Raw genomic sequence first — 22,826 nt, 5'->3', positions numbered from 1 at the left:
TACTGCCCCTTAGCCTGTGACACAGTGAGGAAGCTCCTTGCCTCTCCAGGAACTCTGGGGTCCAGTTAGATCTCCTCTAGTCATGGTTTCTGGATTCAGTCTTTCCCTCTCTTTCTCGCAGTCATGGGCTGGAGCATCTGACCCAGGCTGTGCTATTAGAGCCTCTTTGCTTTGGACAGGGTATTTAACCTCTCAGCCTGAGTTTCTTTACCCCTAAAATTAATCAGTAATAATACCTACTTCACAGGGTTGTTGGGAGAATGAGATGAAATAATGCATGAAAAACACTTCGTGGCACAGTTCCTGGCACAGAGTAGAGGCTCGATATGTGTAGTAGCTAGAGAAAAGTTTAGGCTGCAATAACAAAGAATCCCTCCCCCACATAGACGGTGGATTCAATAATGTAGTTGTTTTTGTTGTGTTTTTTTTTCACTCTTATGGAAGACTCAGAAGTAAGTGGTCCAGGTCAGTGGGATGGCTCAGCTCCACATGGCCATGAAGAGACCCAGGTCCCTTCCATGGTTGCAGCATAATCTCCTTGGGCATCTTGATCTGCATGGTCAAAGCTGGGTCACAGACACATCTGTGCTCTGGCTTGGGGGAAAGTAAAGAGAGAACACGGATTAGACATGCCCAATGTGTTAAAGCTCAGTCCTGGAAATAGAGCACATCCTTTCCACTCACATTCCAGGGGTGACAGCACAGTCGGAGTCGTATGGTCACACTGAGCTGCAGGGGAGGCTGGGAAACACCACCTCTGGCTGGGAAACCATGTTCCCAGTTATAGCTACAGTGGAGAATGGGTTTTGGTAGACGATTAGCAGTGTCTGCCATGATATGTATTTGTCACTACTACAATAATTACAGCAACAACCACTACTATTGCCATTACTGGATTAAATTCCATCTCTCAGAGGAGGGAATGGATGATGAACTCTAAGTCCTGCCCACCATTGATCTTCTGCCACTTCACCTCTTCCTGTGGCAGCTTTAAGAGCAGGAAGTGTGGGGACGCCTTTGCCGAAGCCCTCTCCAGGAGCTTGCCGACAATGGGGAGCCTGAAGAAGCTGGGGTGAGTCAGGGCTTGGAACCAAGATGGATCCTCAGCCGGCGATGCTTGGAACTCTCCTCCCGCCCCTCAACCCTACACAGGGCAGATTCCTGGTCTATCCCCTTTCCCATCCCCATTCTTCCCACTATCTTTGCTTACCCTGTAGGTTAGCAGGAAGTAAGATCACTGCTCAAGGCATCAGCCACCTGGTGCAGGCTTTGCCCCTCTGTCCACAGCTGGAAGAGATCAGGTGAGTGATCTCCAGGAGGGCTCGCTGGCTGAGGGGAGGATTCACTGTCCAGGTCCCAGGGCCCCCCCTTGAGCCTGGACTGGGTCCTGTATATTGCATTAGGGTCTGGCCACTACTTTTTCAGTGAGACCCAGAGAGGAGAGGCATCAGTCCAAGAACTGGGTGGGACTGGATCCAAACACAAGGCTCCCAGAGACCCCAGAGAAGTGCTAATTATTTTGGGACATCTTGAAGGAGCTTTAGTTTTGAGGGTCCCTCCCTTCTTTCTGTGACCCTGAGAGAAGGGATGGCGTTGTGTAGGCAGGTGCTGTGCGGGTACACATAAAGGCATGAAACACACACATACATCCACATTCATGCACATATGTGCACACACACTTGCACTTGCCTGCTCACTTAAGTATATGCCACACATACATGCACATGTGCAGCACGCACATGCCTGCACACTTAGATCCACATACACATCTAAGCACGTATGTATGAATATACTCCTGCCCTATGTCTGTGATGAGTGGCCTGAGAAGGGTGGGACCAGGGATCCTCCTCAGCAGCTCTCTGGCAGGACCACTGCTACCTAATATGGCACCTTTATGAGATTTAGAAAAGACACTCTTTCATCCAAGCAGATGCAGCCCAGCACTAGGGTGCACTGCTTGTTGAGTGGAGCATTAGCTGGTCCAGAGCTCTGCTCTGTCCCCTCTGCTGGGTGTCTTTGTTCATGATCACTCTGGGTGATGGGGGAAAAGATTAAGGTCACTCACGGACTTCCCTGGTGGCGCAGTGGTTAAGAATCCGCCTGCCAATGCGGGGGACACGGGTTCGAGCCCTGGTCCGGGAAGATCCCACATGCCGCGGAGCAACTAAGCCCGTGCACCACAACTACTGAGCCTACATTCTAGATCCTGTGAGCCACAACTACGGAGCCTGCGTGCCACAACTACTGAAGCCTGCGCTCCTAGAGCCCGTGCTCCACAACAAGAGAAGCCACAACAATGAGAAGCCCGGGCACCACAATGAAGAGTAGCCCCCGCTCACCGCAACTAGAGAAAGCACGCGCACAGCAAGAAAGACCCAACACAGCCTAAATAAATAAATAAATAAATTTATAAAAAAAAAAAGATTAAGGTCACTCTCAATAATTAAGAAAGAAAAGTAAATGTCAACAAGTTCACTATTTCTGATCCTTTGTCCTGACCAAGTGATTACACACAGAGGCACCCTTATACTCTTCAGCTGTTTTGTCCCTCTAGCTAGGAACCCAGGCAGGTTTGTTTGTGGACCCCATTTGCCAGGTGGGGAATGTGAGGTCAGAAAGGAAAGCGCTTGGCCTATGGCTTTGGGTGAATCAGGGCCAGAGATGAGGCTGGAAGCAGCTTCTCCTGCATCCCAGTCTGCTCATCACCTGGGAACCAAGAGGCCCTGCTGAACTCAGGCCTCAGGCACATCCCAGACAGAGCCTAGAGAGCAGGGCGCTGGGTCCCCTCATCCCACCTCATGAGGCTTTCACAGTCCATCATCTGGATCCCTTGGGCCACCAGGCAGAAACGCTCCCAGAAGGACTGAACTGGGATGGAAGTGAGGCCATCAGAGGGCCTTTCCTCCTAGCTGGGCCTGCTGGATACCACGAACTTCTCGTGGGCCCCTATCTTGTGTCTCCTGCATGAGGATGGCCACGCCTGTCACCTGCCACCTGGGGCTCCCAAGTCTCCCAACCCCAGAGCTGAGGGACTGGGCCTCGGTCTCCCTGCAGCTTTCGGGACAACCAACTCAAGGACTGGGAGGTGCTGAACGTCGTGGAGGTGCTCCCTTGCCTGCCGCGGCTCCGGAAGCTTGAGTAAGCTGTCTTTCCACCACCCCCGCCCGAGTCACCTACCCCTCCTCCCTTGGAGAGCAAAGAGAGTCTGGGGTGGATGGGATGGGGGATTCACTCCTGACGCCTTTGCCACAATCATGCAGGCTGAGCCTCAGCAATGTCTCCGCGTCAACCCTACTCTCCTTGACGAATGTGGCGGTCACGTGCCCTACCGTCAGGATGCTGCAGGTCAGGTGAGCAGGAGTGGGGTCCTGGCCTTCAGGGTCTTGAGAAAAGGGGAGGAGAAAGTGGGGATGGGAAAAGGAGGAGGCCACTGGTCTGTAAGACCTACGTGTGCATGCATGAGTCTGTTTTACTCACATCAGTATCTCCAGAGCCTAGCTCAGGCCTGGCACCTCGTACTCAATAAACAGTGAATGAGTGGAAAGATAAATGGATAGACGGATGGATGGGTGGTTGAGGGAATGAATCAACAAATCTAGGAACAATAGGCAGAGTGGAAGGAATCCTGAGTCCCATGTCGCTCTCCGTGGTGCTGAACTAGCCAGTTGGGGTCACGGGGTAGATGACGTGTCATGCCTCTTAATCCCAACACTGTGGCTCCTATAAAAACTCTCAGCATTCCTAACTTTTATAATTTTTGTAGCAAAAATTGTTTTCCTGACTTTTTAAAACTCTCAGGATTCATCTAGCAACGACATAGTCACAATTTTACATGTCTGATATTGAGCACTTTTGCCAGTTCTGTTGTTTCTCTGTCGATTACAAAATCAGCTTTCTCTGGATGTTTGGGGCAACACAGGGTGCACAGGTAGGGGGTGATGTACTGGTTTCACGGCTCAGTGTCTGACCCTGCAGGAAGGCGGACCTCATCTTCCTTCTCTCCCCACCCACAGAGACGGCTACAGAGCTACAAGGGTAAGAAGCTAGGGATGGGGTGGGTTTGGGCTCATTCTGAGAAGCAGTCTGGGCTTAGGTAGTTGTGGGGAAAAGTGGCAAAAAGAGCTTAGGAAGAGCTGGAATGCGGGGATTTTTCTTTCCTCTGGGAAATGACTTCCTTCTCAGAGTTGGCCAAAGGCTTAGCTTCCTCTAGTGTCTCTGGACCACATCCAGCTCCTGTGATGAGCGGGTATCATCAGAAGTCTCAGAGTGAATCAGACCCTTAGGGAGGACATGAAGATATGGTGAGACTGGTGATACTATGCAGGGAAAACTCTTCCAATTAAAAAAGGAGGAAGGCAATTATGGTACCAACATCTTAGACTTGTTCTGAGAATTAAATGAATTAACACATTTAAAGTGCCTAGAGCACTGCTGGCATCCAGTTGCCATTCAAGCGCTAGCTGTTCCAGCTGTGAATGGATTCCAGCTTGGCCAGTCCTTACTGGGCAGAAACAGGGAAGTTGCCTTCCCATGAAAGAACTTTCTGTGTTTCCCTCACACCCCTCCCTGTGAGACTCAGAGACACATGAAGTTGTATGTCCTCATGCAAGTCCTTTCCCTGCTCTGAGCCTCAATTTCCTCACCCATACAGGGATCTGGGAGGACCAATGTCTTTTTACCCTCTGACTGCATAGAACTATGATGCCCAATACGGTAGCTACTAGCCCACGTGGCTATTTAATTTTATATTAATTAAAATTAAATAAAATGAACATTTCAGTTCATCAGCCACTTTAGCCACATTTCAAGTGCTCAATGGCCACAGGTGGCTAGCGGCTCCCATAGTGGATGGAACAAATAGAAAACATTTCCATCATTGCAGAGAGTTCTTTTGGACAGCACTGATCTAGAAGTCTATGGAAATCCATGATGTTCCAGCATCCCTGCAGCCCCAGTCCTCCCCTGGCCCAGTTGGAGAGAACACTTGGCGGTGCCTCGGCTTCCCACAGCCTGCACCCACATGCAGGCCATGCTCCTGGACTTCTGAATCACAGATGGTACATCTACAAATGGAGACTGTGGCATCTTAGACAATAGCAGCTTCTTTTCACTAAGCTTGCACTTTGCGCCTATGCTGGGCACTTGACCATACATCGTCTCATTCAATCCTTCCATCACTCTATGTGTTGGATGTTGTCATCCCACTTTAGAAAAGAGAAAACTGGGGCTCAGATGGGTGAAGTGACTTACCCAAGACCATACAGCTATATATGGCAGAGCCAGAATTTGAATAAAGGTCCCAACTGACCTTAAACCTTTTTCCCTGCTGCTTCGCTGAAGCACCTTTAGTACCTTCAGGCAACCATCTTTGTTATTCATTCACTGTGGGTCATGCTATAGGGTCTTCAGTTCCTAGAAACCAAGGGAAGAGGTTTGGTCCATCAGGCCCTGGACTCCTGAGCCCAGGCCACTGTTGGATTTGTTCTTGCCAGAGACCCAGACCTACAGGGAAATGCCAACCAGAGGAAAGAGGCTCAGAGGAGAAGCCTGGCACTCAGGTACCTCAGTGGGATGGGATCCATTGCTTTGAGGGGAGGGATATGATATGGGGGGAGGGTCCCTACCCAGAGGAGGCATGGCAGGGGCAGGGAGGATAAAGGGAAAAGCAGATGTGGAGCAGGGAAAGGACATGAGTAACCCATCCCGGCCTGAACAAGGAGCACTTGTCATAACAACAATAATAGCTGTAATTTAATGGGCCCTTGCTTTGTGCTTGGCACTGTAGTATTTTATATCCATTACCTCATTGTGATTCTTTTGAAAACCCTGCAAAGTACACATTATTAGTCCCATTTGATAGAGGAGAAAACTGAGTCTCAGATAGGTTAGGTGCCTTATCCCAGGTCACCCAGCTACTGAAAAACAAGGCCAAGATTAGACCCAGGCCTGCCGGCCTCCTGGCTCCTCCAGCTCCTTCCTGGTAGCTGCACTCAGAGCTACAGGAGGCATAGTGTAGCTTCTTACCTTGAGCCTCTCGTCCCTACCCCCGCCGCAGGCTCCAGAAGTGTCAGCTCGGGGTCCATGATGTGGAAGTACTCATAGCCCAGCTCCGGGAAGGTCCACACCTGGATGAAGTGGAGTGAGTATCATGGGGAGCGCTGGGACAGGAGACAGAAAGGGAGGGCAGGGCAGCGTAGGCAAGGCCTCAGCTTTGGGTGGACGGTGTGGGGAAGGGCATGCTGCTTCATTAAGAATTTGGGGGAATCAGATCATCCTAACAGCTACCATTATTTAACACCCGTCCTGTCCCAGGTGCTTTTACATACATCCTCTCATTTAATCCTTATATCTCTATGATGTAAGTACTGTTACTATGTGCATTTTATACTGGAGGAAATTAAGCCACGGAAAGGTAAATTTGCTCAAGGTCACAAGGCTAGGAAGAGTCTAGGCCAGGGTTCAGGCTCAGACAGTCTGGCTCCTGGCCTCATCCTCACTGAGATCTGCGAAGCAGAACCCTCATCACATGTAGGTCTTATCTTCTAGCCCACAGCCCTCAGGGTCCCCTCACCCTGTCTTCCTCCCAGAGTAGCATGAGATGACCTTCTCTTTTTGGACTGGAGAAATTCCCATGATGTCCAGCTCCTGAGCAGAGCCTTTGAGAGTGGGGTTTGGGGATTGGTGGAGGTCCTGTCATGTCACTGGGAAGGGACCCCTGCCACGATCATCCCAGGAAATCAAATGGGCATGAAGGTGGGGTGATGGAATGCCATCATGTATTTTGAGTGGCCCCACCCTAGGGCAAGATGGAAGGGGTGAGGGCTGCCTTGATGACCAAAGCTTGAGCCTCGACCTTGTCCCATGGGGAGAACCAAGACAGGATTAGAAGGTGGTGTTTACCCAACTCACATACTTCCACCCACCTCGCCACCACCAAGCCTGTCCCTCCCCCAGTTTTCTCACCTGCAGGTGTGCCCCGTCACCCAGCTGGTCACACAGACCAGATGCCTCTCAGCTCCCTTGCCCTCCTCCTATAGCCAGTCATCCTGAGTCGACCTACCCCCTATATAGTTCTCAAAACCGTTCTCTTGGGGACTTCCCTGGCAGTCCAGTGGTTAAGACTCTGCCCTTCCACTGGAGGGGACATGGGTTCGATCCCTGGTCAGGGAACTAAGACCCCGCATGGTTTGGGACTAAGATCCTACATGCTGTGCAGCGCTGCAAAAAGAAAAAAAAAAGTTCTCTTTTCTGCATCCTCTTCATCCACCTCCCTAGTCCAGACCACTCTCATCTTTCACTTGGATACCTCCGCACTAGGCTCCCTGCTTCCACCCTGGCCACCTCCACCTGGCAGTGAACTGCCTTTTACTGCCTGCCCCCTTCCCAGTGCTCAGGATAAACCCAAATCCTAAAATCCTGTGTGATCCAGAACCGTGCCCCCAACCCCACAAGCCCCATCTGACCCCACCCTCCCACTCCATCTTGAATGCAGACATACCGGCTCTTTTTCAAGTCCTCTAATATGCTATGCCATGGGATTTTTGACTGTACTGTTCCTACTGCCAGGAACACCCTTCCCCCATCTCTCTCCCACCCCTTACCTAATGAACTCCTAGTTTTTCTAGCAAGTAGCTCAAACATCAGGCAAGCCTTTCCTGGTCCCCAGACTAGATCAGATTTCCCTATAAGCGTGGAGCTCATCACAAGAAGTCATTATGTAGGTTGCAGCATAAAGAAACAATTGAGGATGGGGTCTTGAAGTCAGGCTGCCGGAGTTCAAATCCCAGGCCCAACTTTGAGCAAGTGTTTTAACCATCGGTTAACTCATCAGTAAAATGAGGATAATAATAGTGCCTACTTCGTAGGGTTGTTATGAGGATTAAATATCCAATAATTGTAAAAGCATCCAGGACAGTGCCAGGCATGTGGTACGCAATCTTTCAATGTTCATTATAATTGAGTCTCATTTGTTGGAGGGATGCTTTGACTGTGTGAACGCTGAGGGTTGAGGGGCAGCACAGGACATCAGACCCCTCTGTCTCAGCCTCTCAGGGAACCGGCTGGAAGATGAAGGCTGTCAACTGATGGCGGAGGCTGCACCCCAGCTGCACATCACCGGGAAGCTGGAGTGAGTGGCCCACCCCACTGTCGGCTACCAGGGAGGGCCCAGGAGAGCCCCAGCTGGTCTCTGCCACCCCTGGTCCCCGTGCCCACAGTCACCAGAAACAGGGCTGCTCCACCGACCAGCTCTGCTTTTTCCCCCAACTCCAGCGTAGTTGGAGTGGTTCAACCATGCCTTGCCTTTGCCTCTGGCATGAACCGCTTTGTTCCAGTTATTAAAATCCCTTGAACATGTAGAACGTGTTCACTGTACATCAGTAGCTTGTATTCCAGTTTGTCCTGACAACAGCCCCGGGTGGGGCGGGGTGCAGAGTTGCACTGGGGCAGCGCTAGGGTATTGGGTGGATGGGTGCTGGGCTGTTGGAGTGGGAAGTGGTGCAGTGGGATATGGTTTTGGGGTGAAGGGGTGGGTGGTGGAATGAGAAGAAAGGATAGTAGGCTATTGGACGTGCTGTGGTGTAGCACGTTGTGTGCTAGGGGTGCTATTTGGGGGGGTGGGATGTGTTGGGGTCTTAGCATCAAGTGGGAGTGGGAGTGGGGGAGTGTTGAGGTTAGGGTGTCAGTGGTTTGGAGTCTTGGCTTTGCATTTAGACCCTGGCTCTGTCACTCAGTAGCTTTGTAACCCTGGGAAGGTAGCTTCATATCTCTTGGCCTCAGGTTCCCCATTGGTAAAATGGGATTTAAATGGTGGTTATTTTTCAGAAAACTGAGTATCAGAGAAGCAAAAACAGCGAGTCAGCTCCTACTGCTCCAGATGGAGAACTTTATTCTCTGTGTGGGGCAGGAGGTCATATGCCTCATGGCTCACCCTTTAAGACCCCCCTGGTTGAGGACCCAGGACATTCCACGAGTAACAGCCAGCCAGCTGCTGAGCCAGGAGGAGGCGGCTGGAGCTGTGTGGGGCTGGGGACTCCAGCCGCCCGCTAATGGCCGTCTCCCTCCTCCTCTCCGCAGCCTCAGCAGCAATGGGCTTTCTCTGGCCGGGGTGTGCCGTGTGCTGAGTGCAGTGAGCACGTGCCGGACGCTGGCAGAGTTCCACGTCAGGTAGGGACTCCCAGTGGACCACCATCACCCACTCTCACCTCTAGCGTGGAGCTCTTGGGCTCTCCTGTCATTCTCTCTAAGTCCTTGGGATTCTTTCTGGCCCCAGGCCTGTGAGACCTGTAGAAGATGCTGCTAGTGCCCCGCCCAGAGCCCCTTTACAGCTGGGCGCCCGTTCCCAGCTGCTGTGGGTGTTGGCTGCGCACAGGTTAGACCTCCTCCAGAGAAATGCCCTGGGCCGATAAGAGCCAGGGATGCCTGGGAGGTTACACACCCCCTTATCCTCCCAACCAGGAGTGGCCAATGACAGAGGCAGAGGTATAACCCTCCGGCCCCCTTACCTCCGGTGGGACAAACTTTTAGTGCTATTGACGTTACCAAGTCCAAGCTCGCTCTGCTTGCCGCACGACAGGCCAATGAATTGGAGACGAGGTGCTGAGGCAAGGAAGGCGACTTTATTCGGAAAGCCGGCAGACCGAGAAGATGGCAGACTAGGGTCTCCGAGAAACCATCTTATCGGGGTTTGGATGCCAGTTTCTTTTATAGAACAGAGAGGGGGAGGAGATGAGGAAGTAAAAAGGCCATAAGTTTTGCAAATATCCCCTGGAATGGCCAGCCTTGGGGAGGGGATGTGTTAATTTCTTCTTTCCTGCAGCCAGCCACAGGTGGGCGGGGTCAGGATGCTTCCCTGAACAAAGGCACTTTGGTTTAACATTCAGGCAGAGGGGCAGGGTTCTCCAAGGCAGGCCATTATGTACAGACAGTATCCTTTTGGCGAACAAAAGCAACGGGAAGCAAAGGTTAAAGTAAAAGAAACAGATCCAACAGGTAGTCAGATTTGGCTCTTCTGTTTTACATTCATGCTCCCTGTGGGATCAGGCTGAGGACCTGCCCTGTTCTGCTTCCCTCGGTCCCTTACTGGTTTCTCCTGAGATCAGGCCCTCAGTACATCATGTACACAGTGACCAAGTGACTGTGCTTCTAAGGGAACCCGACCTCAGACAGGGCCCAACCTTATTTCTGTAAGTCTCCGCATTCAGTCTGGGCAGCTGAGGACAGATGCTAATTAATGTCAACACAGTCCCCACCCATAGGGGCTCTCCTGCTTTCAACACCCCTTAAAGGAGGAAAGGGAGACCAGATTCACCCACGAGGTGGTACTAGGGGCCTTGGTTCACTGTATATAATGATTCAGTAAAGGCCCCTAGGGCGTTCCAAATGACACTCCATTCACTTCTAGAAATTTATAATGAAGAAATCACCGTGACTGTGCAAACACTTTGACCTGCAGGGATGTTCACCTCAGTATTGATTATAATAGGAAAAAAATGAAAATAACTTAAATCTTTAACAGTAAGATATTAGTGATACTAGTTAAGTAAACTAAGTTGCCTCCAGAGAGAAGAACTGATGGAACCATGATATAGCTGCAGCTTTAGTGTGGAGGGATGACTCTGGCATATTAAGTAGACATAAAAATTTTAATTCATCAGGGGGAATTCCCTGGTGGGCCAGTGGTTAGGACTCGGTGCTTTCACTGCCGTGGCCCAGGTTCGATCAGATCCCACAAGCCACGCGGCGTGGCTAAAAAAAAAAACAAAAACAAAAACTTAAAAAAACATTTTGTTTAATTCCTCGTTTTTATTATAAAGCTTTTCAATCAAACTGAAAGCTAGAGAGAATGGTATAATGAACTCCCCAGCTCCCACCAATAATTATCAACATCATGTAACCCTTGCTTCATCTGTCCTTTGACATATTAATTTTTAAAAGGGAATCTGTAAATTTAATCCCATCTTTGAAGAAAGAAAAGGAAAGAGTATTAACTGCATTAAGAAGACAGAAGACTTGAAGGACCCACTTCACATGTTATCGTCAGTGATAATTGATATGTGGAAGAGATTGTGGGTGATTTTTCTTTATTTTCTTCTTATTTTACTATATTTTCTAAGTTCTCCAGAGGGAAAAAGAATAACTTTTGTCATAGGAAATATATATATAACATTCACTTGGAAAGGCGAGGTTAGGGATGTTCTGGACTCTGTGTCTGTCCCGACCTGGCAGTGGCCTCACCGTGCAGGGGTGAGTACCCTCAGGCGAGAGAAGACATCAGGGCAAAGTCAGAGGAAGTGCCGCAGCTAGAGGCAGGGGGATGGCACCTTAGAGGTCCCTGGAGGCCAGGCTAAAAATATGACGCAGCAGCAGCTGGGCCCCCCAGCAGCTGCCTCCTCTCTCCCCTCCTCTCTGCAGCCTGCTGCACAAAACTGTGGTCCTCAAGTTTGCCCCAGAGCCGGAGGAGCAGGAGGTGACCCAGAAAAGGTAGGGCCAGGACCGTCCCCTCCTTGACCACCACAGCTGGACAGTGTAACTCAACAGCCGGGGGGCCTTGACAAATTCACGAAGGCACAAGAAGCCAGCAGGCTTGGCTGGGGATGAAGCCCTGAGGGGAGGCTCAGAGGACAAACTGCCTCCCCATTTCCCAAGTGGTACCTGAAGAGGGCCCTGGGATGCCAGATGCAGACGGTGGACTGGGGCAGGGGTGGGGTAGCCAGAGAGCTACGCGTGGGAGATGGAGGCCCTTCAGCCTAAACCCAGAGGATCGCCTGGCCTGTAGCTCTGATTCTGGTCAGAACTTCTGGCTCCCTTTGGCACAAGGACCCTTTAGAGGGTGTTTGCCTCCACCAGGGTTCCTTCCTGGATTGCCCCAGGCCAGCACCTGAGCAGAGACTCAGCTCTTTGCTACTCAGTGTGCACCTACAATCTCTTCTGTAGGGTCTGAGCTTTAGAAGGCTTGCTTGTAGCTGAGGCTGACATCTTTGAAGGCATTGCTGGTGATGAGATTAATGATCCTAAGAGCCAAGGTTAACTGAGCACTTACTATGCACCAAGCAGCAAACTCAGGCAATTCACCTATGTTCTCCCAGTACCAGGCTAAGTGATTTGTCCCAGGTCACACAGCTAGGAAGCCGAGAAGCCCAGCTGGAACCAAGGTCTGACTGTCCCCAGGTCTCATATAGGGATTGAATGGTGGGAAGTGAGGCTAAGGCTGGAGTGTGAGGCAGTGGATGAGTTGTCTGCTCAGCATGGCCTTTGTGTGTGTCCCTCCAGGGCTGCGTTTCCTGACAGCCTTACGTTCCAGACGCCCTCTGATCCGCCCCTGTGCCCCCCAAGGATCAGGTACCATGATGGCCTGCAGGCCCCAAGCATGGTTCCCGCCTCCCCGCTTCCTGGGCACAGAGCCTGTCCCCGGGTCCCCAGTGCCAGGTGCTCCCCGGAGGACACAACCTGCTGTCATGTCCTGGTTTTCCTGCCTCCCGTCTCCCCCGCCCAGCCCACCCCAGAAGGGGCTCACACGGCAGGCCCCCAGTCACCTTCCCTGCCCACGGTTCCCACCCCCCTTAGCTCCCCCGACCTCCAGTAGCTGAGGGCTTGTGGGAACTCTGGACAGAGAAAATGGGGAGCATGCGGCCCCTTCGTTCCCGATCCTGCGGCCTAGGCCTGGGGACTCAGCTCGGCCCCCCCCAGGGCTCCCATCACAACTCTTCCAGCCTCCTCTCTGATTCTGTGTCCATCTGAATCCCCCTCCCTGTCTGTCTGTCCTCCTCTGGCACTCAATTTCTCTCTCAGTCTCTTTCTGTGTCTGTCTCCTTCCCTCCCTCTCTTATCTCGGTGTCTCTCCATCTTGGTCTCTCTCTGTGTCTCTGACTCTCTCTGGCTCTTCTCTGCCCATGTGACATCTCACGTGTGCTGTGTGTCGGTCCCTCTTTGCCTGTCCGGGTGCCCAATGCGTCCCAGTCCCCTTTCCACAAGCCTCTCTGCCTGTGTATCTGGGGGTGGGGGGCCCCGCTCGCCTCTGTTGAGCGGGGCAGGCACTGCAGGGCTGTGGTCCTACCCTCCCTAGGCTGACACACTGTGCCCTGCAAGCCCAGCACCTAGAGCACCTCTGCAAAGCACTGGGAGGAAGTTGCTGCCTCTGTCACCTCGAGTGAGTGGTTGCTGGAAGGCGGGTGGTGGGGCCCATTAGTGGGTAGGTGTTAGTGTGTTGCGTTTTGTTCTGTGTTTTAAGATTTAGGGTCATCTATTCTTTCCCCGCTGCAATCAGGAACCCCTTAGAGAACCTGGTGAAAGTTGTGACTCTTCCCTCTAAAATACAGGTTCCCCCATATTTGACACTCTCTGAAGCCCAAGCCTAACCCCTCAGGGGTCACAAACCTGAGGATAAGAACCCGAGGGGAGGGACTTCCCTGGAGGTCCAGTGGTTAAGACTCCACGCTTCCAATGCAGGGGGCGCGGGTTGGATCCCTGATCGGGGAACTAAGATCCCACATCCACATGCTGGGAGACCGCAGCTGACCCCGTGCCATGTGCTGAGATCCGGCCTGGCAGCCCAGGACCGTATCCGTTTCAGGAGAAGCTGAGTGACTGGGGTGGAGGGCGAGCTCCTGCTGTCTCCACCCCCGGCCCTCCGCTGACCTGTCCTCCGCCCTTGCCCCTCCCAGCTTATCAGGCAATGCTCTCGGGGACAAAGGTGCGGCCCTGCTGGCTCAGCTGCTTCCGGGGCTGGGCGCTCTGCAGTCCTTGAAGTGAGTAGCCCTGTGGGCAAAGCCTCTGAGGTTTGATCTCATCGGGATGAGAGGAGGTGTGTGGGAAGGGGGGGATGGAGATGACGGGGTGGGGGGGTGTCCCATCTCCCTCCCTCCCGGGGTTATCGTAAAGGTTACATCAGACGATGCACGTCAGCCACCCGGGCCAGTCCCTGACGCGTGGCAAGTGCCCAGGAGAGGGTAGTTACTACTGCGTTTCTCACTAAGATAGACGCTGGTCTCTGTGACTCAGCGATCCAGCTTCTGAGTTAGGCCTTCATTTCTCAAACCTGTCTCCCTGTCTCTGCGCAGGCTCTCTGGGAGGCCCAGGCAGGCAGGGCTGGGAAGTATTACCTGATTAATATAACAGCTGGCAGCCATTCTGGCCCTGGGGGGCGGGGAGGGGCCGTTTGACCGGGGGGTGGGGGGTGGGGGCCCTGGCCAGGTAGGCAGGGAGGGTTTGGACTAGAGAAGGGTGTCCCAGGAAGGGTGTCCGGGGAGACTTGAGAGCCCTGAGCACCTGGCAGAGAGGGGGGAGATGTTCGCTACGGGAGGGAGGCCCTGGAAGGAGGCCGTGAACCCCCAGACTTTGCCTGCAGCCAACCAGAGCTTCTAGGCCCTTAAAGGTCCCTGAGTTCCTGGCTCACATGCCCCCTCCTCCTCCTCCCTGGCTCTTCTGGGCCCAAGGAAGAGGCTTCCTGGCCGCAGGAACCTGGTCACAGACCCTAGGTTCCCAGTGTCCCTGGACAAATTACATCACCTTCTCTGAGCCCCTGGTTCCCAGTCAGTTAGCACAGAAACTCTGGAGGCGGTGGCTATGGTTTTCGCTGTAACCAGTGCTGTGGCCTGCGGGCACTGCCTGCTCAGGCCGCCTTTCGTTGGGAAGCTGGGACCAGAGGAGGTTGCCTCTGTTCCCGTCAGGGCCTGCGGTGGGGTGGGGGGGTGGGGGAGGCCTCGCCGCCATTGCAGGCAAATTTTATGCAAATTGGAGCTTTCGGGCAAATCCCCCGTGACCTTCTCAATACTGAGAATGCCTGGTGTGATCCCGGCCTGTGAGGTCTGCGCTCGCCTGCCAGTCTCCCAGTGCCCGAGGAGTGCAGCGTTAAGTGGCAAATATAAACCACCAGGACAGACTGACCACGAAAGAAAGGGAAAGCTCTGTCCCTGCTCCTTGAACAAGAGGCCCCACATTTTCACTTTGCACTGGGCACTGCCCCTCCTTGATCAGGTGGGGAAACAGGCACAAGTCTGGCTCATAGGCGGAGGGAACCACTGAGTTCCAATCTCAGCTCTGTCACCAACATGTCTCATAATCTTGGGCAAAACCTTGCTGCTCTCTGGACCTCAGTTTCCCCATCTGTGCAATGGGGAGTTGGCAGAGGTGCTCTGACCATCCGGGGTTCAGTGTGTTCCATCATCTGGAACAGGGAGGGACAGCCCTCCCCTGCCCTGTGCTCTGACCACAAAGAGGGTGTTTTTGAGTCCTGAGTGACCTCTGTCAGCATCGTCCCTCTGATTCTCCAGCCTCAGTGAGAACGGTTTGTCCCTGGATGCTGTGTTCAGTTTGACCCAGTGCTTCTCTACTCTGCCGTGGCTTTTGCACTTGGACTTCAGGTGAGAGTGTCCCTGGGACCCCACTCTTCCCCTCATCTGTCCCATTCACGATATAGCATCCTCAGGGCCCTGGTATGATACCAGGTCCAGTGAACATGCAATGCGTGTCTGTGAAATGAATGAATAGACGAATGAGTGAAATATAGCTCCAGGGACACTCAAATTTCTCCAAATTCACCACGGGGCACAATCCATCGACTCTCCCGTACTTACTCTCTGGATTGTTCTGGGGGACTTTTAAGGAAACTGGGAGCTCCCTGGTGGGAGCTTGAGTTCTCAGGGACCCGCCTGAATTGTGAGGTTTCTGGAGCTGATGAGAGTGTAGAAGGGAAGGCACCTAGCCAAGCGGCCCCGGGGAAGGCAAAGCAGATCATCCATGGTTTCAGGTGAAGTCCATCTATTCCTCCCCTCCCCCTTCCAAGAATGGGTGTTACGGTAGCAGACAGACCAGGTTCAAATACAGGCTTACCACTTACCTGCTGTGCCGCTTTGAGCAGGTCACTGCACCTCTTGATACCTCAGTTTCCTCATCTGTGAAGCAGGGGTAAGAACACTTCCTGAAAACCATAAACAAGAGGAAAAGACAACCCTCAGAATGGGAGAAAATATTTGCAAACGAAGCAACTGACAAAGGATTAACCTCCAAAATTTACAAGCAGCTCATGCAGCTCAATATCAAAAAAACAAACAACCCAATCCAAAAATGGGCAGAAGACCTAAATAGACATTTCTCCAAAGAAGATATACAGATTGCCAACAAACGTATGAAAGAATGCTCAACATCACTAATTATTAGATAAATGCAAATCAAAACTACAATGAGGTATCACCTCACACTGGTCAGAATGGCCATCATCAAAAAATCTACGAACAATAAGTGCTGGAGAGGGTGTGGAGAAAAGGGAACCCTCTTGCACTGTTGGTGGGAATGTAAATTGATACAGCCACTATGGAGAACAGTATGGAGGTTCCTTAAAAAACTAAAAATAGAACTACCACATGACCCAGCAATCCCACTACTGGGCATATACCCTGAGAAAACCATAATTCAAAAAGAGTCCTGTACCACAATGTTCATTGCAGCTCTATTTACAGTAGCCAGGACATGGAAGCAACGTAAGTGTCCATCGACAGATGAATGGATAAAGAAGATGTGGTACATATATACAATGGAATATTACTCAGCCATAAAAAGGAACGAAACTGAGTTATTTGTAGTGAGGTGGATGGACCTAGAGTCTGTCATACAGAGTGAAGTAAGTCAGAAAGAGAAAAACAGATACCATATGCTAACACATATATATGGAATCTTAAAAAAAAAAAAGTTCTGAAGAACCTAGGGGCAGGACAGGAATAAAGACGCAGATGTAGAGAATGGACTTGAGGACACGGGGAGGGGGAAGGGTAAGCTGGGACGAAGTGAGAGAGTGGCATGGACATATACACACTACCAAATGTAAAACAGATAGCTAGTGGGAAGCAGCCGCGTAGCACAGGGAGATCAGCTCGGTGCTTTGTGACCACCTAGAGGGGTGGGAGAGGAAGGGCGGGAGGGAGACGCAAGAGGGAGGAGATATGGGGATGCATGTATACATATAGCTGATTCACTTTGTTATACAGCGGGAACTAACACACCATTGTAAAGCAATTATACTCCAATAAGGATGTTAAAAAACAAAACACTTCCTTACCTCACAATTTTATTGTGAGAATCAAAGGAAATCATATCGGTGGTGTGCTTTGTATGTATATTTACTGTCCTATTTGCTGAGAAAACAGGCCACCATCCAGGTCTTCCTTGACCCAGCCTGTCTGGTCTCTTGCCGCTGCCTCGGAAGGGGGCCCTTGGCCCTTTCTCAGGCTGCCGCCTCCTCTCTGCCTGCAGCTCTGAGAGCCAACGCGTCATCCTGAGAGGTGATGGAAGAGACAGGTAAGGAGGGAAAGCTCTGAGGTTGGGGGGCCTCCCCTCTCTCTCTCTGGTCCCCATTTCCTATAGGTGCCCCCAACCCGCAGGCCCATGCTGACTGTTAGCCCAGGACTGGCAGGCTGGAATTAATCACTTCTGTAACCCCCTCCCCCATAGAAATATGCAGTAATCAGCTGCTTTCAATCTTTTCTAAGAAGGAGTGCACATGGGAGGGTGGGGCTGACGGGAGATGCTGCAGCAGAGCAGGTGTTAGGAGAGCGGATGTGTGGGAGGGTAGAGGGGCGCCGCTGTGTTTCTGCCACTGAGGACCTTTGCAGCACTTTGCAGCGTCCTGACTTCATACGAATCCCTGCCCTTTCACACTCTGAGTATCACATTAGAGAAGCCAAGAACCGTTGGTGCTCTGAAAAAGTTTCCACATCTTTGCAGTAAACAAGTTATTTCTCCGCAGGTGTTCCCGGCTGCCCCCTAGTGGAGCCCGGCACCCTGGTCTCACATGGGCAAAAGCACAGGGCTCCTAAAGCGGGGCCAGCTGGGCAGACTGCATTTCCAGCTAATGTGTTAGAGAAAAACACTGCCGTAGCAGGTGGGCTGCCTGAAGCCGGGGTGGTATTGCTTGCCGAGCTAGGGTCTCCATTTCTGGGAACTCTCTGGGTTCTTGAAGCCAAAAGAATTGAGGCACAGAGAGGTGGATGATACCTACAGCAGTGGTCAGAAAGAGGAGGGCTCTGTCCTAGCTCCCCTCGACCTGCTCAGGTGCTGCCCACCCGGACGGGTAGAAGCTGCTGGCGTCCTCACTCTGGCTTCCCTTCCCTGGGCCTCAGTTGCCCCATCCGTACAGGGAGGGGCTTGACTGTCCCGAGGGCCCCTTCCAGCCCCGACTAATGAGACTAGTCTTCCAATGTGGATGCTTTGAACTTTCCTTTCAAAATGATTTCCCCACTCAGGGATCTGCTGGCTGCTGGATCTTTGCCAGAGTTCCAAGCTGGAGCCCAGTTCTTGGGGTTCGGTCAGCGCCGCATCTCCAGGAGCTTCTGGTACCATCTTACCCACTTCTTGTTTAGGGGTAACCACAATGGGGTAAGGGGTGAGGGAGTGGAGAGCCTGGGGGTTGGGAGAGAGGGGAAAGAGAGTTTGAGAGAAGGGGGAAGAAAGACGGGCAAGTGTGAGCGCTGGTGATGGGGCTGCTGGCTCCAGCGTTCCCTGTAGAGAAGATTCTGCATTGTTTTCTCCGAAGACTTCCCAGCTCTGCCATGAGGGGCTGCGAGACCCTGGCTGGGCTCCTCCCCTCTCTGGGGCTTGATTTCCTCACCTAAGAAGAGAGACACGTTAGCTGGGGCCTGAACAGGGTTCTCTGGGGACGGCGTGGGCGGGATCCCAGGCAGGCGGGACAGCTCGTGCAGAGGCCCAGGGGAGTGAAGCCTTGGCTCTGGGGAAGCATTTCTGTGTGGCTAGAGCTTATTATACGGGGAGAGTGGAGGCGAGTGAAGACATGGGAAAGGCGTTTTGCTTTTAGCCTAAAGATAATGGGGAGCCACAGAGGGTTTTCAGCACAGGAGAGGCTGGCCAGATTTGTATTTGTTAAAGATAAGACGCTGGCAGGGTGGAGGATTGCAGGGTAGCAAGAGGGGGAGCCCAGGGGGTGTTCAAGTGGCCCAGGCGAGTGACAGCGATGGCCTGGATGTAGGCAGGGGCAGTGGGGAGGACTTGGGACTGGACGAGGGCAGCTGGGCCCTCAGGGGGCCTTGACTGTTTCTGTCGGAGAGGGGGGCCACTGGGGGCTGTGAGAGGTGGAGAGTGTGCCCTGTTGGCACTGCAGGGGCTGGCGGCCTGCAGGTTGGGGAGGGGAGTTGTTGGGAGAAGCGGAGAGCCCTTGGGGCTGGACACGGACCCTGAGCCCTCCCTGACCCCCTCGCCCTGCCCACTGCCCCTTTTCAGCCTCAGGGAATGTCAGCTGGAGCCCCTGAGCCTCTCCCGCCTCTGTGAGACTCTGGAGAAGTGCCCGGGGCCTCTGGAAGTCAAGTAAGTATGGAAGGCACAGCCCCAGGGGCACAACGTGGGCACCTGCCCGGTGACCTGGGGTGGGGTGTCCTCGTTAGAGACCAGGTGAGTCCCTCCTGGTCCCTTCCTGCCAGACCCCGTAGCCCTACCCCATGGGAGTTCCCTAACCCATTGGTGGAAGGCTCCTTGCCTCCCAATGGCCCCAGCTTCAGGCACCTTGTCCCTCCCACTGAGAGAGGCCGTGCCGGGCCGGGCCCAGGGCTTCATCTCCCCATCGGCTCAACTCAGGGCACCTGGGGGCCCCAGTCTGCCCCCCTCCACCTCTGGAGCCCCACCCTGGCATCCAGCTGGGCCTGCCTCTGTGGCTGGAGCCTGTCATTCTGAAGGCTCCTCCTCAGGGCATCTCCCAGCCCGGCTTACCAGCTCACCCCAGAACACCTGGGTCTGTGACCAGAGACTGGGCTTAGAATCAGGAGTCCTGGCTCAGCCACCAACAAGCTGGGTTACTTTGGGCAAATGGCTTTAACCCCTCAGGCCTCAGCTTTGTCATCTGCAAAGTGGTTGGTCAGACTTTCCTTCCCTCATCATTGTTGTAATTTTATTACAATAATTACCTTAAAATAAAGAAACCCAAGACAAACCTCCCTCATCTAAATAACCCCGTCCCTCATCAACTCAGTGTTGTCATTTGTCCTGGTGACCTTCTCCATTTGCATATACAAGTTTTTTCCTGTTCGAAATCACAGGCCAGCTGCGTTCTGCGGTTTCACTTTACATCGCCCCATATGTGTTTTTCCATTTTGCTACAGGTTTTTTTTTTTTTCTTGCTTTCTGGCTCCGGTCTCAAATGCCCTCTGGCCCTTGCAACAAGCTCATTATCCATGTTGACACCCGGGGTGTGTCCTTCCATACCTCTCTCCATGTTCAAACACTTATGGATACGGAGGAAGGGGGTTTTGATGTTAACAGATACAGGATCTTAACAAGATTTGCAGTGAACTTTTGTCTCATAACAGAACATTGTGGCTTTCCTGGAATATCAGGATGTGTGGAACCAATGAATTTTCAAATAAACCATTTATTTTAGAATAGTTTAAGGCTTGCGTTACAGAAAAGTTGCAAAACTAGTGCAGAGAGTTCCCCCCACACTTGCCCCTGGTTGTTAGTATCCCTCATCACGATGGTACGTGATGTGTACATTTTGGCATTCCACATGCCAAAATAAAGGTAAAGGTTCTGTTGCTTAAAAAAAAAAGCAAAAACAGTGTGTAAACCCCACATTGACCCCAAGCAGAGGCCGTAGCACTGTGTGTATTTGGGGTCCAGTGGAAAGCCACCGGTGTTTGTGGTCAGACCACCCCTCAGTGAACGCCTCTGCTCTGCCTGTGCTCAGAGCCCCAGGCCCAGTCCCGGGACAGAGCAGGTAGAGCTGAGCCTACAGCCTGGGCCCTGGCAGAGGCTCCTCGCTTCCAGTTCCAGAACCACAGGTGGCCCCTTCTACTGTTCCCCCCAAGGTGAAGCTGGGTCCCCCTTCAGCCAGACAGTAATGCGATGGAGATGGGCCAGGCTCCTGGCAGCCCCAGTGAGGGGAAAGGGCAGCCTGCAGGGGACAAAGAAACAGGGACAGAGAGAAGGGGCAGCAAAAGGGGAGAAGGCAGAAGGAAAATACAGTCCAAACGCCTCTGGGGGTCAGGACGTGGCTCCAGACTCCCAGGGAGGGCTGTATATAAACCCCAAGGTGCTTAGAAACTCTGGTTGACCCAGTCCTCCAGCCAGAGCAGAGACCAAAGGATGGGTATCAGGAGTTTCTCCTAAGTGGACTGGCTTCTGATGAATTCTCGGGTCAGGGACCCGAGCTACCCTGCATCTCTCCTTTGCTGACCTGTTACGTGCCTGAATTGCCACCATTATGTTCACTACTTTGGGTTAAGGCGGCATTCTCTTCTTAACAGGTGTGTTCTGCAGGGTACCAGTCTTCATGGCCCTCAAAATGATAATCGTACTAGTCCATGCCTTTTGGGGGAAAAGTGTCTACTATAGCCCCTCAGAAATTCACAATGCACAAGGGCAGATTAAAGGCTCTGAGAAGTCCTGCAGCAAAGAAAACTAATGGGGCTTAACCCAGCATTTTCCAAGCATATATGACCTTCCTTTTCCTCCAGCCTCAATGATACCTCAAGGATCCCAGTGTTCAGAGGGGCTGTTTTGGGCAATCCTGGCTTAGGACCCATCTAGCTTTTCCCAAGATTTCCCCACCTCATTCAGATGCTTTGTTTCACAGATTGTCTTGCAATGTCCTGAGTGACCAGAGCCTGGAGACCCTGCTGCACCACCTACCCCGGCTCCCTGAGCTAAGCCTGCTGCAGTAAGACTGGTTTCCCCATTTCACTGTGCAGGGCTGAGGCTCTTGCATTGCAAAGCCATCCCCTTCTGCCCCCTCCCCGCTTCTCTTGGGCTGTTTCATCATTTTACCTGGCACAACTGGGAGCTCAAGTCTGCTTCCAGCTCTTCCCTAATACCTTATCAACCTCAGGGGGGAGTTATTTGACCCCTCTAAGCCTCAGTTGCCTCATCTGACAAACGGGACTAATATTCTTCAACCCTTCCCCCAGGGTTGGGATTCAAACAAGATAGTTGCTCTAAAAGCACCTTGAAGAATGGAAGGCCTGTGACAAATGGGCCATCATTCTTCTCTCCACCCACAGAAAGGTCACCTACTCCTATAAAGAGACTTTATAGCTGTAGGTCATGTATATATCACACACCAGTTTTTTTTTTTAATTTATGTATTTTTTTTTTTTAATTTATTTTTGGCTGCATTGGGTCTTCGTTGCTGGGCTTTCTCTAGTTGCGGCGAGCGGGGGACTGCTCTTCATTGGGGTGCACGGGCTTCTCATTGTGGTGGCTTCCCTCGTTGCGGAGCATGGGCTCTAGGCGCGCGGGCTTCAGTAGTCGTGGCTCGCAGGCCCTAGAGCGCAGGCTCAGTAGTTGTGGAACACGGGATTAGTTGCTCCGCAGCATGTGGGACCTTCCCAGACCAGGGATCGAACCCGTGTCCCCTGCATTGGCAGGCAGATTCTTAGCCACTGCGCCACCAGGGAAGTCCCCACACACCAGTTTTTAAAGGTCACCATCTAATTCTGTAAAAGGGGAATTTAAGCAGCATCCCCCAAAGTATTTAAAACTCTATTTTCTAATTTCAGCTCAGACTGGTTAGAATTTAAAAAGGATTTACTTTAAATATTTTTCCAACAGGGGGCAAGAGCAGCTACAGCTGATATGGAAAAATACAACAGAAAATTAAATCACACCATTAAAAACATCAGTATAAATACTCCTGCTAAGGATCTCCGGGACACCTGAGACAGCTGACATCACATCCAGGATCTCACTTATCCCTGAGTCCTTTTGGGAGGGGAGGGAGGAGATGTGTGACTTCCCAGAGGTGGGCAAGTGTGGCAGAGCCCATGTCAAACTACAGCACCCACTATGGTCCCAGCCTGACAGGAAAGGATGGATCAGGAAGGGTTCCTTTGGAC

The 22,826-nt window shown here is 52.2% G+C and overlaps 1 protein-coding gene across 2 annotated transcripts in view; it reads left to right on the top strand.

Annotated features, from left to right (window-relative positions):
• Positions 1 to 22,826, top strand: part of NLRC5 (NLR family CARD domain containing 5) — a 61,304-nt gene that overhangs the window by 12,487 nt on the left and 25,991 nt on the right. For both annotated transcript variants that reach the window (XM_068527211.1, XM_068527212.1), the window contains 18 exons: positions 989 to 1,072; positions 1,218 to 1,301; positions 3,055 to 3,138; positions 3,261 to 3,350; positions 3,976 to 4,035; positions 5,493 to 5,558; positions 6,056 to 6,139; positions 8,045 to 8,128; positions 9,076 to 9,165; positions 11,413 to 11,481; positions 12,271 to 12,339; positions 13,064 to 13,147; positions 13,662 to 13,745; positions 15,270 to 15,359; positions 17,245 to 17,289; positions 18,234 to 18,323; positions 19,225 to 19,308; positions 21,569 to 21,652. In XM_068527211.1, coding sequence (XP_068383312.1) covers positions 989 to 1,072; positions 1,218 to 1,301; positions 3,055 to 3,138; positions 3,261 to 3,350; positions 3,976 to 4,035; positions 5,493 to 5,558; positions 6,056 to 6,139; positions 8,045 to 8,128; positions 9,076 to 9,165; positions 11,413 to 11,481; positions 12,271 to 12,339; positions 13,064 to 13,147; positions 13,662 to 13,745; positions 15,270 to 15,359; positions 17,245 to 17,289; positions 18,234 to 18,323; positions 19,225 to 19,308; positions 21,569 to 21,652 — 1,425 coding nt within the window. The remainder of the gene's footprint in view (positions 1 to 988; positions 1,073 to 1,217; positions 1,302 to 3,054; positions 3,139 to 3,260; positions 3,351 to 3,975; positions 4,036 to 5,492; positions 5,559 to 6,055; positions 6,140 to 8,044; positions 8,129 to 9,075; positions 9,166 to 11,412; positions 11,482 to 12,270; positions 12,340 to 13,063; positions 13,148 to 13,661; positions 13,746 to 15,269; positions 15,360 to 17,244; positions 17,290 to 18,233; positions 18,324 to 19,224; positions 19,309 to 21,568; positions 21,653 to 22,826) is intronic.

Source organism: Eschrichtius robustus, chromosome 19 (assembly GCF_028021215.1).
Source record: "Eschrichtius robustus isolate mEscRob2 chromosome 19, mEscRob2.pri, whole genome shotgun sequence".
NCBI lineage: Eukaryota > Metazoa > Chordata > Mammalia > Artiodactyla > Eschrichtiidae > Eschrichtius > Eschrichtius robustus.
The sequence above is the reverse complement of the archived record's forward strand: the minus strand, read 5'-3'. Positions and strand labels throughout refer to the sequence as shown.